Here is a 17333-nt window from a genome sequence, read left to right on the forward strand (position 1 = left end):
CACAAGCCAGCCTGGGTGTGTACATAAATAACAATATGGCCAAGCATAAATTGCCTAAAATCATGGGCCATTGGATCTATTCTTAGAGCATGTTGCTATTTTGCACATTCATTTTTTTCCATTCTTCTTTTCTTAGCGAAGTCACAAGGGCAGACAAAACGAGGATGTGGAAGTGAAATTATAAAAGGAATATTCCAAAACCATTCCCTCCACACCTACACAAATAGTTTTTCTCTTCATAGATATTTTTTTTTACTTTTTGGTAGTAGTACTCATTAAGCCAAATGTTTTCCTTCTCATATGAAACTTATACCCATAAATACCAAAATAAAATATACTTTTTGAAGCAAAACAGCAACATGCACCAAGGTTGGCCAGCAGTAAAATATTCTTAATTACACTTTTATTTTTAGCTTCTTTTTATTTCAATAACTCCATGAAGTCATGAGTATTTTCAAATTTCAAATATTTTATGTGCTTTCGTTTGGCTCATGCAGCTCCATCCATACTGTCTTCAAAGTAAATCCTCCCTCCCCTTTTCTAACTAGCACCGCAGAAGCCGTGCTGATAACCAATCACAGGCTGACACAGACAGATGACAGAATTAATGAAATACAAGACAGCTTGCACACTTTTGCAAACCAGTCACACAGGACATGTTTCAAGAATGCATGCACGCTCACAATTCACACCTAAATAGATATTTTGCATCTGCCTTCAATATACCTGCCGCCATGCACACTGTAATACTTCTGATTAGTTTTATCGGTGAGTAATTTTTCTAATTAATTTCTTAATTCCGAAAGTACATATTTATGTTAATATGCAGGAAGTTAAAATCAATCACAGAAATAGTTTGTGCTGTATTTAGGCTTTGTTTCAGTAGATCCAACCATTTAATGGTTAACTATTTAGTTAAGTGACAGATCAAATTATCTTCTTGGGATTATGGTGAATTTAAGGCAAATTTCTATATATTGAACCTTTAAACCTTTGTTTTCATTAAATATTTTTCATTCTGTATTCTAAACATTAGTTAATGTCAATAATGGTTTAGTTTGCTAGTATATGATGACTCATTTTGGGTAACCAGCCACAATTCTGTAGAATAGTTAAAGCTGTTAAATATTAAAATGTTTCTTTTCAAATTTTCTGCTTGTTTTAAACAATATGACAGTCTACTTTAACTGCTGACTGATTGTTTACAGATGAATGTACTAGATTAGGGTTTCTGTTTGATGTCTCTTCCACTTAAAATTGCTTTTGATGGTTATTGTTTAAAATTGGGATTCAAAATGTTGATTGTCAGCTTCAGAGTGGGGGACCCCGGTTTGAATCCAGGTCAGTCCACCTTTGTGGAGTTTGCATTTTCTCCCTGGCCCTGCGTGGGTTCTCTCTGGGTACACTGGTTTCCTGCCACATTCCAAAGACATGTATGGTAGGCTGATTTGGACATTCTAAATTGCCCTTAGGTACAAGTGTGAATAGTTGTTTGTCTCCTTGTCCTGCGATTGGCTGGCCACCAATTCAGGGTGTCCCGCGCCTCTGGCCCGAAGTCAGCTGGGATAAACTCTAACTGTAGTGGGGATAAAGGGGTCCAGAGAATGAGATGAGAATTCTTTTAATTTTTGATTGTGTGAATTGCTGTATATCATTACTTATTAGATATTGGTATTGAAGTTCTCATTTCATTTTCTGAAACGCTTTATCTTCATTTGGGTTGCATGGGTGCCAATCCCAGCTTTCTCTGGGCCAGAGACGGGGGACATCCTGAATCGGTGGCCAGCCGTTCACAGGGCACATATGTATTTTACCTTGAAACGTGGTGACTGAAATGCATCTATGATTTCCTGTTGAATAGAGAACAATACTAATCAACCTGTTCTTGAAATCTATAATTTCTATTGCTAATGATTTTTGTGTTTTTTTTCAAGTATTTTTTTAATTTTCTTTTCAGGTTCCATCTCCTGTGACCAGTTTATGGCAGCATTCAATATGGGTGGGGTCATGGGTTATGTTCAGTTCAACTCTATATCCCAGAATGCCACTGTAAATGTTTCGGGTACGGGATCATGTGGCCCCTTAAACTTTTCTATCACAGAGTTCCCTGCAATGTACGGACACTTTGGCGACCCATGTGTTACGGCAAACATTGGATCTAGTCTTTTCACATTTACTGCCGATCCCACATTCATCAATAATGTTATTTTGTCAAGTCTTTTTAGACAGCGCACAAACCTGGATGACCTCTCATTGTCTATACAGACCTGTAACAACACTAATGTATGCACCGTTATAAGTCGAGGTCAAACAGTATTGACAAATCAGGCTAGGTTCACTGGGGAAATTGCAGGCAATGTTTATATCCGCCGTAATGAGGGACAATCTGACTCACGGCTCTTAATAGATCTTATTGCAAATGGTCAAGTCAATGCATCCTCGTCCACCATGACACTCTTTAGCTCAGGGAGTTCAGCCATGAGCTGCATTGCTCTTCTTGGTAGTTTAGAAGCATCAGGTTTAACAAATATGGGTGAAATTAACATTGGAACACCTTTGCAACCTGGAAAGTCTCGCCTCGACATAAGTAACTACGACACGAACACTGCCTTTCTCATCCTTAACCTGAATTCAACCTTTATGTGTGCTCAAATCTATAATGTGCCAGAGAAACACGTGACTGCGTTGTTTGATATGAAAGGGATACATGGATACATTAAATTCCACCAGGCTTCGCCTTTTGACCAAACTGAAATTCAACTCAATTTGACTAACTTGCAGCGCAGGGTTGGTCCTTATCATGTCCACAATTTTCCTGTTCCTTCAGGCAGGACTTCATCATCAAATCTTTGCTCTAATGACAATGTAGGGGGCCATTGGAATCCATTTGGCATTGATACAAGTGCCCCAACATACCCCACTGGGCCTGGGGCAACACATGACATGTATGAGGTTGGAGATCTCAGTTCAAAACATAAGTCCCTTACATCTAAAAACATAGCAACTATGACGTTTCACGACTTCAACCTCCCTCTTTTTGGACGAAACAGCATTGTTGGACGGTCTGTTGTAATTCACTTAACAGACGGTGCCAGGTATGTCTGCGCCAGCATTGGCTATCCGGGAGAAGTCATTGTTGCCCGAGCCAGGTTTACAAGCCCAGTGGTTGGTGACATGTGGTTTACTCAGCTAAAAGATAACCCTCTTTCTGACGTCTCCACCTTTGTGGATTTGTTGTATGGAAACCCTGCAATGGTTTCAACGAGAAACCACAATTGGCATATCCACATCTACCCCATCAGCTCAGAGAGGGATGACGATGAGACACGCTGCAGTACAACAGGTGGCCATTGGAACCCCTTTGGTATTGACACACAAGGTGACAGTTATGCTCTCCACTGTGGCCCATCCATTCCTGTAGCCTGTGAAGTTGGAGACTTTGCCAGTAAACATAGGGCCCTCGACTTCAGTGCCACAATCGGCAGAGTGGAATCAAAAAGTTTCTTCACTGATGTCACTGCCTGGTTACAAGCATCTGGCATTATTGGTCGTTCTGTAGTCATACATCAGCAGAACAGTGGAGGACCAAGGATTGCGTGTGCAAATATTACGGAGGTACGTCTAATCACAGCAAGCCTTGGCTCCTGGTTTGGCCCCGGCATCTCAACTGGAGGAATTCAGTTTAACCAATCTGTCCCAAATGGCCCCACAAAAATAACTTTGTCCTTCTCCAAACTGAATGCCATGGCTGGTGGCTACCATGTTCACGCCTTGCCTATCAAACCAAACAGCACATTACCCTGCTCAGCTGCAAACATTGGGGGACACTACAATCCACTGTCCGTGAACATATCACAGTCCCCTGAACCTGGAAATGGCACTGTTGACCAATATGAGATAGGTGACATTAGTGGGAAATTTGGGCTCCTGACTGGCCTCAGTCAATTACAGCAGACCTATATAGATGGCAACCTACCATTAACTGGACCTCACAGCATTGTTGGAAGATCTGTTGTGGTTCACTACAACAATGGCTCAAGGTGAGTATCCATTTAAAGCACAAAACTATGTATTAGAATGAATAGATGGAAAATAATTCAAAATCACAACTATAGATAAAATACTAAAACCATTAATGTAAGCAATTGATAATTATCCAGGAATTTAGAGATACGTGAATGTCAGCCATGGAAAAAAAAACAATACAGAAATTAGAATATGGATTCTGTCCAAGTTGTAGTTGCTAGGGGTAAGTTTACATGTTTATCTACTAGGAGAGATTTACCCTCCCAGGAGAAGAATGCCTGTTACCATGTAATCATCATTTAATGGATGTAATTGTGAGTCACTCAAAATTATGTATGTAAATGTCATTGTTATTTATGTCCACCCTTTGACAGAATGCAATGTGCTGACATAAATGCGGAAAGAACTAAAGATGGAGAATGGACCATTGCCAAGGCTGTGTTTAGTGGCTCTTTGATTGGGGAAGTCAGACTGGTAAGTGTCAAAGATCTTGAAAGGACTTAAAATATAAATGATCTCCCAGAAAAAATATGGTTGTTCAAATAATCTAAATATGAATATCACATTTCTTAGAACTATGTTACTGTTGCAATACAGAAAATGACAACACTTGCAAGAACAGCCAATGTGTGACAGGGCATGCGATTGCAGCTTATAAATGCTGCTGCGATCGAAATAGGTAAAACGTAGCTCAGAGAATAGAAACACCCTACTCCATACTGTTTCTGTACTCGCGAACATGCCTGCGTGTTTCTGCTTTCTCCGTCTGAAAATTAGACATATTGATTGACTGGTAACCAATTCAAATTCCTACTGCCCAGTTGATTGGGATAGGCAAGTATTGTGACCCTTGTGAGGGTACGTGGAAAGAAAAATGAATGAATGAAACTCTGCTTCACTTACTGGGCCCATTAGGGTTGTACACAGCAGAGGAACAAATTTTCGGGGCAGCCTAATATACTTATTTGAGTGAATAAACGAGTACAGTACAGTATTTGAAGTGTACTGACTATTTTGTCAAGTTATGGGAAATATTGGCTACTATGCATGTAGTACCTCATAATTTCCACTTGGGTGCACTTAATAAAAGTATTTTCTTGCATCACAACTACATCTGTTTCAAGTGATTCAATCTCCCAAGTTGTTACATAGAAATTATTAACATTTTTGTCATACATAATATTGACTATGAAGTTTATGAACATGTGTAATATTAAGTTCCCTCTAATAATCCTTTATAATGGCCCAAGGTGACACAACAACACACTAGACTGTGAATTATGCCTGTCTTATGGTAGGTTGCATGGAGAAAAGCTCTAATGGTTTTCAATAGTTTAATTTGGCATATTTCTTCTTGCTGTACAAACCTATATGGCCCGTTTACCATGAAGGTCAACGGAATGACACCTGTGTCTGTCAGGCATCCTCCAGGGGCCCCATGCTGAGCCCTGCAAACAAATTTGTATTGGTATATTTTATGTGAGGCGATAAGATCGTTTGGGAAAAATCATAAACATTGAATCACATTTTTAAAACTGTTTTCAGAATTGGGGAAAAAACAGCAATATTTTTTAAAGCCTAATAAGTTATGAATGCTAACCAAGTTATTTCTTCCAGTTCCAGCAAATGTATCCGGATGGAACTAGCAGCGATACCACAATGGAGGTTATGCTACAATCTGTAAACGTAAGCCTCAATTGCATTTGTGTGGATATTTTGTTTGGTTATCCTCTCCATAATAATGTGTCATTTAAAACACTAGTCTTAAATAACAATACATTTCGCCTGTTAAGCGTTTAGTCTCAACATACCAAAATTTATATTTGAGTGTATATTATTGACTTCAGTTAGTTGTACAGTCATAACCCTACTTGCGAATGCCTCTAGGTTCGAAATGTTCAGGTTATACATTTTTTATATCAAATGAGGCACTTGAGATATGAAAAAGATCCAAGTTATAAAGTCCCCCAAAAGTAAATGCATTTCCTTATCCCTTATTTTATTTTGAAAATATTGTCGTGAATGCATTGATTCTCACTTTAGAACATTGCTACCCTCAACTGGGCTTACATTTTATCGCTTTCATTCTATCTCATATAATGAGAAAAGCATTCAATTCAAATGGCTATCTCACAACGACTAATATCCATGTGTCGAGATTCTGTCTCACATACCTGTCTAAATGCCCCACTTAATAATGATTGCAATTCCCCTCTGATAGATCTGTAATACAAGTTCAGGAACAGGCACAGAAACAGTAAGATCAATTTAATAGGAAATAGGTTTATTACCAGACTGCAGAATGGGGAGAGCTCAAATAGCGGCTGTTGTCCCTGCAAAATTGGGACACTGACCAATTTTACACGGTTTAGTTAGGAGTTGTGTGAGGACTGTGGGACGATCTATTTACGAAATTTTCCAAATTATGAAGAAAGTTCTAGAACACATTGATTTCGTAAGTAAAGGTACAACTGTAAAATACTTGGTGACCAGCTTTGTTTACAATTTCTCACAGACCTCACCATGAGAAAATAATTCATTCAATTTTTTGAGCCACTTTATCCTCACTAGAGTGCTGGAGCATATCCCATTAAGGCCAGCGGCACGGGCCACCCTAAACCGGTGGCCAGCCAATCGCAGGGCACGAGGAGACAGACAACCACTCCTTCTGTCATACCTAGGGGCAATTTAGAGTGTCCAATCTGTCTAGCATGCATGCTTTTGGAATGTGGGGGGTAAACCGGAATACCTGGAGAATACCCACGCAGGATAACATGCAAACTCGATACAGGTGGAACGACCTGGATTTTAACCCAGGGCCAATGTGCTAACAACTCAAGGCATCGGCCCACCATGAGAAAATAATATATTTATATATTTTGATTGACTGCAATGCTTAGGTTAGTGTATGTCAATTTATCTTAGCATATCAGTGACTACAAAATAAATAAAGATAAAGCTGGAATTTGATCAAGATAACAAATGGTAGAAATGAAAGTCCTGGTAAGATATTAGTGACCTACATACCAGCAGGTGTGAATCACAAGGGATTAGTCTACCATTTCAAGAATCATTGCTTACAAAAACAAATCAAAACAACTGCATTCTTTGTCTTAGTTCAGAACTCATTTTAAAGCTCGTTTTTTCAACTGTATGCTATCAGTCATTTTAAAAATGAGTATGGAAGAAGACATTGTCAAGCTACAGCATTTGCTATCTTTTTTTTAAACATGTCAGTATGACTTTTGAAGCTCTTTTAAATAGAACTTGATAACGTTCCTTTAGGTTATCAATTATTGTACAATCTTAATGTTTTGTGGATTTTATACACATTAGTCTCTTTAAACTCCAATTGTTAGTAACTCACACCTGAACATGATCTTTATTTTTTTTTCGCTACCGACCATAATTTTTGCCTTGCTTTGTATATTTGTTTAATTTGTAAATGTATCAATTGGAATGGTATTTTGTTATTCTAAGCGAGTTGTGTGCTTTGGTGGAAAGGTGGTAGTATATATATTTTTTGGCGTTGTAATGGATGGAGAGCATGCAAGCCTCAGATGAAGGGATGAATAAATGGGAGGGGCAACTGCTTAGTGTGTTTTGTACATAAAACTCTATAGTCCAAGTATCTTTTTTTAAACGGAAAGCAATATAACCAGGACATAAGATGTCATCACAGAACCAAAAGAATGTTTTCATCCTCATCTTTGCATGCAACCGTGTGCCGTAAATGACAGGAGATCATCTTGCAGATTAAGTTTAAAAGTTGGTTGTATTACTAAATCCGTGTGAAAGTGCTTGACATTCACTGCGCTTCAGTGTTTTTGTCTCTGAAAAGGAGGAACTAGAGACAAGTCGCTGACGCTTTTTGTTTTATGTCTCTTTACAGTACACAGAGGCATCACTGTTCATCTCAAATAACTTTGTCAGCACCATTGATTCTAGACTGTGTAGCAATAACCAAGCTGCGTATAACCCTTTCAACATGACATCACGGGTAAGTTTCAAAATCCTAAATCACATACACACAACACGGATTGAAATGGCTGTTCCCAACTTCACATTTTACGGGTTTATTCCAAGTCAGATTTGAAAAGTGTTCTTTGGTGGAGCTTCAGCAATTTTTTATTTTATTTTTGCACACAAGGAACATGGTGATGGGGAGTCCTGACTGCCGTTCCTTTTTTTCCTACAAGGACATGACACCTTCAAGACGATTGCCAAATTCAATGTTTTTGACCATGTTGTCATCAATCTCCCGGAAACTTAGTTTCAAACTGCATACCACATTGAAGATCCCTTACAGATTTCTGAAAGAACTAAGACCATGTTCTTCATCCTCTTTGTTGTTATCATTGGAAAGTCAACTTCCAGCCCGCTCCTCCAAGGCATTCAGCCGTCTAAACTGGCCAGAAAGCTCTATTTTTAGATTCGAGTGATCCACATGGTGCCCGCACTAACAGGGAAAACCAACTTCCACTCCCCTGCAGCGTGGCATCCAGCCATCTTGTCTGCCCAGAAAGCTCTATTTATGGAACAACGTTCGCCCTTCATCTATTAATAAAATTCTTCTTCGTAGCTAAGTAGAGTTCAGCTTGCGGGTTTTAGTATGAATTTTGACATTTTTATGAAAATCTTTGATTTGAATATTATAAAATACCGTTATAGACAGAAGCTCCAGTGTCGAGGGACGACTGTAAGTCACTTGGTCTATAAGGAATTTTAATTAAGCCATGAAATGCATGAATTCATATTACTTCTCTTTTTAGAGTTCCAGCTGTTCTCTTGACTACCCACTGGGTTGTGTTGTTGGAGAGTTTTCAGAAAGACACGGCCCAATCAGCCTACGGGTACAACAGATATATACAGATAACATCATTCAACTTTCTGGGGATTTCACAGGTGATCACAAACACTCATGACTGTAAACTTGTTTAATAGTGTTATGTAAAAAAAAAAAGTAATTCGGAAGTCTTAAATACAACAACACAGTTTTTGGAACCTGAAAATAATTAATGAGATACATACACCAGTGTTATTTATATTAAGACAGAAAGATGCACTACCAGAGATATTTAAGACGGCATGATTGTTATTATTATTAGAAATTGTTTAAACTGCCTTTCAAGACACTTTGTAAGAGATAAGGTAAGACAAAATTTATCTTGACATATCTATCAAAACATTTTTTACAATTCGATTGGAAATGTTAAGTCAATACTACTGGAATAGAGTCATTTTAAAGACTTGCATCACGTACATATCTTTAAGTGTTGTATATTAGATATTGTTTTGTAAATAGAATAGTAGTTTTTACTGTCATTATAACCTAAAGATACAATAATGTGTGCCCCCTGTAATAATGTGTAACTAAGCCCCCTCCCCTGCCACACACACACACACACACACACACACACACACACACACACACACACACACACACACACACACACACACACACACACACACACACACACACACACACACACACACACACACACACACACACACACACACACACACACACACACACACACACACACACACACACACACACACACACACACACACACACACACACACACACACACACACACACACACACACACACACACACACACACACACACACACACACACACACACACACACACACACACACACACACACACACACACACACCCACTCAAATGGTTTACTGTTGAAGCCAGCTCTCAAAACTATATTCATGAGAGAGAGTCTAATATCTAAGAGAGAGAGTCAAATTAAGAGAGTGTAATACTATTCAAGTACTGTTTAATATCTAAGTACATTTGACCGGCGACCAAAAGGGACCAAAAGACCTTCGACCAAACGTCCGGTCACGGTGAGGATAAGTGGTACAGAACATAAATTATTAAAGTGAATGATTATTAATAAGTATCGGTGGTTGACTAAATACTCATTTGCCACACTGTATATGTTGCTTTTTCAGTTGTCAACAGAGCGTTGGTGCTGAAGGACGGTGAGGATGTCATTGCATGTGCTAATATTGTTCCGGAATCTCCTTCAGCAGATCAAACTTTCCGCAGAGTTAAAAACTTCAGCAGGTGAGTGTAAAAACATTCATTCATAATTTTATTTCTGCCAATTTGTTGTTACTAAAATTAAATAAAAGTACATCGATATCCTCTTACATGTACCTGACATTATGCGTTTTGTAGGCTGCAATACTACCATTTGATAGGTAAGTGTAGCCAACACGACCCAGAATGTGATGTTTATACATTTATAAATATAATATATCTTATAAAAACGTTGCTAGAATCTAAAACTTGTTAACTGGGATTAAAATGGGTTAGGTTCATTCAACATATTTATTGTTTTAAAGGCCACGTGGGTTACATCGTTCTTTGTGAAGCTCAAAATAGTCTGCTTGCAAATGGTGCTTATGGCTTTAGTTGATTATTTAATTGATTTCATATTGCACAGTAACTTTTGGTTTGAAGGCAAATATATAAAATTAAAAAAGCTTGTCAAAATTTATTCAAGTTTTATTAATTTCTTAGTGTGAGATAGTTGTCATATCTTTATTGCACAACAAAACATTTGAAAATCATCATATTTTGCCTAATGAATAATGAGTGAATGATTTCAAACACTAATCACCCCCGGGAAATGCGGTAGATGAACACCTTTCCATAGTCCTACCTGGTGAAAATTTGGTGTGTCCAATAGGCCTACCATGCATGATTTTGGGATGTTGGAGAAATAAGGAAAAGACCCATGAAGGCTCAGAGAGAACATATGAATTCATTATAGGAAGGCTGGAGTGTGAGATTGAACAGTTTTATCTCCAGAACTGTGAGGCAGATGTGCTCACAACTAAAACATCGTGCTGCTCTGTGAATAAAAAAATAACTGGATGTTACTTAAAAACAAAATTAATACAATGATTGATCACAGCAATACACTAGTGATCAGGTACAACTAAAGTAGGTTTTTTAAATTATTACTAAAACTTTTTTTTGTGCTCATCGCTTGCCATTCATTCATGTTTCAATCCACAGTAGTTTCTGACCCTCTTGTGTGGAGTTTGCAGGTTTTTTCCATGCCTGGGTTTTCTCTGGGTACTTTGTATATTTCCCCATCCCAAAAGCATGTTTGGTAGGCTGGTACAACACTATTATCCCTGCATTTGGCCAGCAACCAAGACTGCCCAGAGTTAGCCTGGATGGGCCACGGCCCCTAAGTGACACTTGTGAGAGTAAGCGGTGCGGAAAACGAAAGAAATAATGATATATTTACCCCCCCCCCCCCCCCCCCCCCCGCAGATACGAATTTCGCACAAGAGTTGCAAATGTTCTGCAGTATGAAAAAGCAAGAGTGACCATCTTGGCCTACTCCCCTACAGATGAAGGCCAATGCCAAAGAGTAAGCTTCATGATATCAGGTATGCTTCTTTGCTTCATGATAAGAGACATAAAAAGATACACAAAAGTACTCTGTATTTATAACACTTTAAAATAGTCCCTTTATTAGAAGAAAATCACCCACAAACTGACTGACTACTTCAGAGGTGTCATTTATCTGTTTAACAATCTTTTCCCTCCTAGGAAATGTCAGTGACGACCTTCTAAACTCTGTCAAAAACAGTGAGCTTATGGGCATGTTCCGAGAGTCAGAAGAATGCGATTCTAGTAAGTGGTTGATACCTTACAAACATATACCCATATACAGGGTGTCTCAAAAAAATGTACTCACTTTTAGAATGACCAGAAAACCTTTATTTATGAACATAGAGTGAAGTTAAATAGCATCAAATACATGAGGCAAATGTAATTGAAGAATCATCTTTGCAAATGTTCAAAGTGATGACCATTATTGTCCAGACAACGCTGATAACGCGCACCAAGGGATTCGCAAACGTCGCGAAACATGTCATTAGGAATATCACGACATTGTCCTTCAATTTCCAATTTCAATCAATCTATTGTCCTTGGTTTGTTGCCATAAAAAGTAGTCTTTTAAGTATCCCCACAAAAAAAAGTCCATGGGTGTTGGGTCTGTGGAACGCGCAGGGTATTTAGTGGGGCCCCTTCGTCCAATCCATCTGTCAGGTAACACTGCAACGAGGTAAGCTCGTACGTTGCGATGGTAGTGGGGTGCTCCATCTTACTGAAAGTAAATCTCGCCGTCATCACCAAACATCTCTGTAATTTGTGGACTAGGCATGGAAGCATACACGGAGTATCAAATTTCCAAATGCATGCTATGCTATACAAACATTATTGGGCCTATAGTATGAAAATAAAGAATACAATATTTTTTGGAGCTTGGATATCTCCCAAAAAATCCCCCTTCGCTGGTGCCCACTGCCATTCAATTTGCCGAGCAAGTTTTATTTTCAAAAAAGCGCCACGGCGTAAGGTCGCAAGGGGCTCGCATTTCTGATAAAAATCCACGCTCACACAGGCTCAGAAAAGCTCTATTTTCAGATAAAACTAATGCCCCGCCATTTTTTCCCTCAGTTGAGTAACTTTTTTTTGTTTATACTTCATATAAAAATGTGATGTAAGGAAGTTGCAATTGTTGAAATTGGAAACTGAAGAAGTAACACCGTATCCATCTGTCGTCGTCGCAAATCCCGCAGATGTCCAATAGCAAAGTCCCAATTCTGTTCCTGGACCAGATTTTGTATTATCAATACCTGCTGATTTGCCAGATATCCTGAAAAATGCAAGGAGTTGTGTGAACTATATCAATATTAGGAGTTATGCAAACTGGAGATCCATGATTTTTAACTTCTGAATCTCAGATAGTCTTATTGTCAGCTTCAGAGAAGCTTGCAAAATTTATAGTACTATGAAAATTAAGAGCACCAAAAAAAAGAAGTCTGGACCAAATTAATTTTGGTATGGACCAAAGAAAATGAACTGATGTGGATATTCATTAAATCTTCTGGATGGTGATTATAATTATAATTGGAAAATATTTGAAATGAAATTGCTTATTATGAAATGCCTGTTTTAATGTTTACAGGAAGTGTAGGTGGACTGCTGGCACCCACAAACATTCTGGTCAGCTTGATGTTAGTTGCAGGCCGTCTATGTTCTACAACATGATTATCCTTTGCACCTAATGTCCGACACGGCACCTGCCTCTCTCTACTTTTTGTACATTGTTGAATGGACTGTGTATGTGCATGACAACACTGTGGTCATCTGACCAAAACAAAATTTGTATTGACAAGTTGCTCATTTATTTTAAAATCATCTTACAAAGTATATTTCTGATTACCTTTTTCTTTGTGTAATTTTCCAGTTCCTTTGAACATTCTTATTCTTCTGTCTTAATGTATAAAAAAAGGCTTTTTTCAGAAAAATGTGTATATACTGTTTGTAGACGCAACTAAATAAAGTTTTTGTTGTTCAACATTTTTAGAGAAACATGAGAAGTGCTTAACTCACAAGCAGCTAATGAAAGCAATCGTCAATGCAATAGTCTGTTCCCGTCAAAGGCACTGAAATGGTTTCACATTTCAAATTCTAAATAAATTGGATGTTTTTCTTTTGCCATAAGTCAATGAGGTAAGTGCTTCAATGAGAAAACACCATATAATTGGGGCCACAATATGTACATGTAATATTGAAGTGTGGCTAAGAAACTGCTTGTACTCTTAACTTCAATATATCCAACTTAACTATGTTAACTACATTTAAAATAAGGAAGAGAGGAATTTCGCTATTTAAGCAATATTTAAAGAACAAACTTAACTAAGAAACTGTACATTAAAAAAAAAAATAAATTGTAGTTTAAAAGGACTTTTAAGATAAAACCGAACAAAAACATGAGTAGCAGTAAACTGCCACAAAAGTTTATGTTGATCATAAATGTATTATTCACACAATTCAGTAGTTTACCTCTATGATCCTATTAAATCTTAACTTTTATTTTTTTAGTAAGCAACTGTTTAAGCTTGGTTCTAAATAAACATTTGTTCAAGATATGGTTTTGAACTTTATCCCTTTCAAAATAGGAAAAATGAATATGTATGCAGAAAAAGAGAAAAAATAATTACTAAAGCCATTAAAATGAATTTACAAAAAGACATTTTTTTACATGGAGTGGTATCGCGGGTGGAAACATTTTAATGGCATATGCTAGCTTTGACCTCGTATCTACAAAGCCGCATGCTCTTTTTTTTCTACTTCTAATGGAGTTTTTGGCAGACAGACATACAAGACAAATTGAGACCCTATTTATTTGGACGTCAGCTCGGGGAGGTGGGGGGCGTGGAAACACAAGTGACACGTCTGAGCGTGCATGTGGATTGAGACGGATACATCTGTAGTCATAAGAGACTAGGATCGAAGCATCAGGAAACCTTGTGGAGTGTCAGTGGATGCAGTTGCAGTTCCCGGACCAAATTCCCAACACCGCAAGGTGTTCTGGTTCCTCTTTGTTTTGTACGTTCCTGACAGTCCAAGGCGTTTTGGCTTCCCTTTTTTCATTCTAACCAAGATTTTCAGGAGAAGATATTTTACTTCGTTGCAAGCCACCATGATGCTAATAATGATGAGCAAAGCAAGTATAATAGCAAGGCTAAGCATATTCTTTGTTGCAAGCAATTGTATAATAACATGAAACAAAATCCTGACATGGTTTTCTTCTAAAGTCCAGCTGGTTGAGGCATTTGAACTTTTCCCCCCTCACCTGGAAGTCAGGAACAGTTTTATCCAGTGGCGGTCCCTGCATTTTCTCATAGGGCCTTCAACAAATCAATCCAACCCTCCAAAACTATTTTATGGCTATAAAACCTCGACTGCAGCTACAGCTGTGACACATAAAAAAATCAATGCACAAAAATGGGGTAAAATCCACTTCCTAGCAGCATTTATTGATTAAATACAAATACTGGAACTTTTCAGACATAACAACCAGGGAGGCGATTTCCCCGAAAAAAGACTGATGGACGTCAATGGCAAAATGGCAAAAATGCACTGAAATGGGGTAAAATCCACTTCCTAGCAGCATTTAGTGATTAAATACAAACACTGGAGCTTTTCAGATATCAGAACCATGCCCACAATTGAAAAATGATTTAGGAATATAGCCATATTTTTTCACCAAAAATCCATTTTAACTGTACACAATATCAATCCTCCTTTCTTTCTTCCTTATTTTATATCGCCATCGAAGCTAATGTCATATTTTTGGCATAGTCCGTCTTGAAAATGGCTTTAAATCAACACATCAATATATTTGCTTGTGCAGCTCACTCCAAATACAGCTTGGTAGCTCTCATAATTAGCGCACTGAAAGTGGTGGACACACCCTTTTCCTGGCTGTAACAGGCTTTTTAGCTTTGACGTTGACCGCCCTTTCTTAATGATGTCCATTTTTTCCTGGAAAAGTCCGTCTGGAAAATAGCTTTGTGAGCAAATCTGCAACCAAATCCATTTGTTTTTCTCCATCTGCCATTGTGGGTGGAGTTTGCGATCTCTGGCTGGCTCACTTTGGCTTTGGTCCGGCTACTAGCCAATCATAGTTGGTGAAAGCGATGACGTATCCCGCCGCCTGCGAAATGGGTTTGGTGTCACCAAATCGAATTCTGATTGGCTAAAGCAACAGTCTTATCGACGCTTGCTTAATGCAGCAGAGCCTGCAGAACTGATTGTGAAGGCCTTGAGACAGATTTCTGAACCTGGCAACAAATAATGGCTGAAATGTGATTGGTTGAATGCTTCAATATGAAAACACACACCTGGAAGCAGTGCAACGAGGGGGAAAGCAATGAAAGGAAGCTAACAGACAATTTGGAATTCTTTGATAAGTATTGAAGGACAAAATATAATATATGATTCAGATATTTCTTAGGTCAGCAGAGAAGGCCTTGAAGGCCCGGATGGCCCGCCACTGGTTTTATCACACCATTCCCCTGCTAAGCTTTCAAATTTTATAACAACTTGTAGAACACCAAAACAAATGTTTTCAAAGTAAAAACCAGGGCCATTTAAGGGAATCGGCACACGGTCTACTTGCCTAAAGACGTTTAGCCGACTGTCGTCTGGGCGAGGGCCAACTCGCCGAGGGGGCATCTGGCCGAACGTAGAATTAGCCGAACGACTAATTAGCTGACCGACTAGCCAGCCGAAGGACCTTGTGCCGACGCGCTCGCCCCAACCCCGGTCGTGTGTCAATATTTTCAACCTTTGAATCCAGGTCTATCAGCCTGTGTGGAGTTGGCATGTTCTCACCAGGCCTGCATGGGTTTTCTCCGGGTACTCTGGTTTCCTCCCACATTCCAATAACATGCATGGTATGCAATGTTCCCTCAGTGCAATGTTCCCCAGTACATAAAATCCCAATTTTTTAAATGTATTTTTTTATATTCCCCATGACGGTGCCGTTGACGCGGCAGTCAATGGCAGTAGCTCTGTCCACTCTTATGTTTTTTAGTGTTTATCAAGCGGTGAAAACGGGTGAGACCTGTCCAAATCTACTGCGTGCGTGTCTGTGTGTCTAGTATCTGTGATCGTTTGTCTTCAACCACACAATGGACTATACATGGAAATTCACCCTCGGCTGCAATCTTACATATATGTTCATTAACATGAATATTTAATATGTTCATTAATATGTGCTATCCCTTATTAAATAAATCAAAGCAAAATCATGAAAAAATATTGCATATGAATGGAGACTTGACTATCTCAACTGACACGTTCAGCAGTCATTTGAACGAGAATGGGAAGTGAGAAGGACAGATTGTAGTCCTGATTGTAGTAGATTGTGAGAAGGACAGAGTGTAAAATAAGGTAAAATTTAAGTCAGATTTGTGCATATTCTAATATCCCCACCCTAGTGAGGATAAAGCGGTTCAGAAAATGGGGTGGTATTTAGATATGTATATAATTGCTTATAATAATGTACCTTTTAATACCTACCTTTATTGATTATTCTAGATGTCCGTATTAAGTTGTTTCTGTTGCTTTTTATTTCAATAAGTGTTGGGTAGCAACTATTTTGTCCACGTGTATGTGGACTATTTGTATCCACTTAAACAAAACTGCAAAAATCCACAAATTGTGATTCATCTTCCGTGCAGCGCATTCTCGTAAGGGTTGCAGGTGCTGTGGGGCCAATTACAGCTGACTTTGGGCGAAAGACAGACTACGTTCTAGACCGGTCGCCATTCAGCTGTAGGGCACACAGAAAGACAGGGGACCATTCACACTCACAATCCAAACGCCACCGAGCCCGACCCTGATCCCCACTGATTACAGGTGAGTGAACACTACACCATGAGGCGACTCCACAAAA

At 38.7% G+C, this 17333-nt stretch overlaps 1 protein-coding gene across 1 annotated transcript; it reads left to right on the top strand.

Moving 5' to 3' along the window:
* The first annotated feature begins 603 nt into the window (after positions 1-603).
* Positions 604-13444, top strand: cusr (Copper-only SOD repeat protein). Its single transcript, XM_077719589.1, has 10 exons — positions 604-768; positions 1958-4040; positions 4401-4500; positions 5644-5712; positions 7919-8026; positions 8799-8931; positions 10003-10117; positions 11342-11460; positions 11624-11707; positions 13050-13444. Exons 1-10 carry the CDS (start codon positions 657-659, stop codon positions 13130-13132), a joined length of 3006 nt encoding a protein of 1001 aa, XP_077575715.1. The 5' UTR covers positions 604-656; the 3' UTR covers positions 13133-13444.
* The last annotated feature ends 3889 nt before the right edge of the window (positions 13445-17333 follow it).

Source organism: Stigmatopora nigra, chromosome 6 (genome assembly GCF_051989575.1).
Source record: "Stigmatopora nigra isolate UIUO_SnigA chromosome 6, RoL_Snig_1.1, whole genome shotgun sequence".
Classification (NCBI taxonomy): Eukaryota; Metazoa; Chordata; class Actinopteri; order Syngnathiformes; family Syngnathidae; genus Stigmatopora; species Stigmatopora nigra.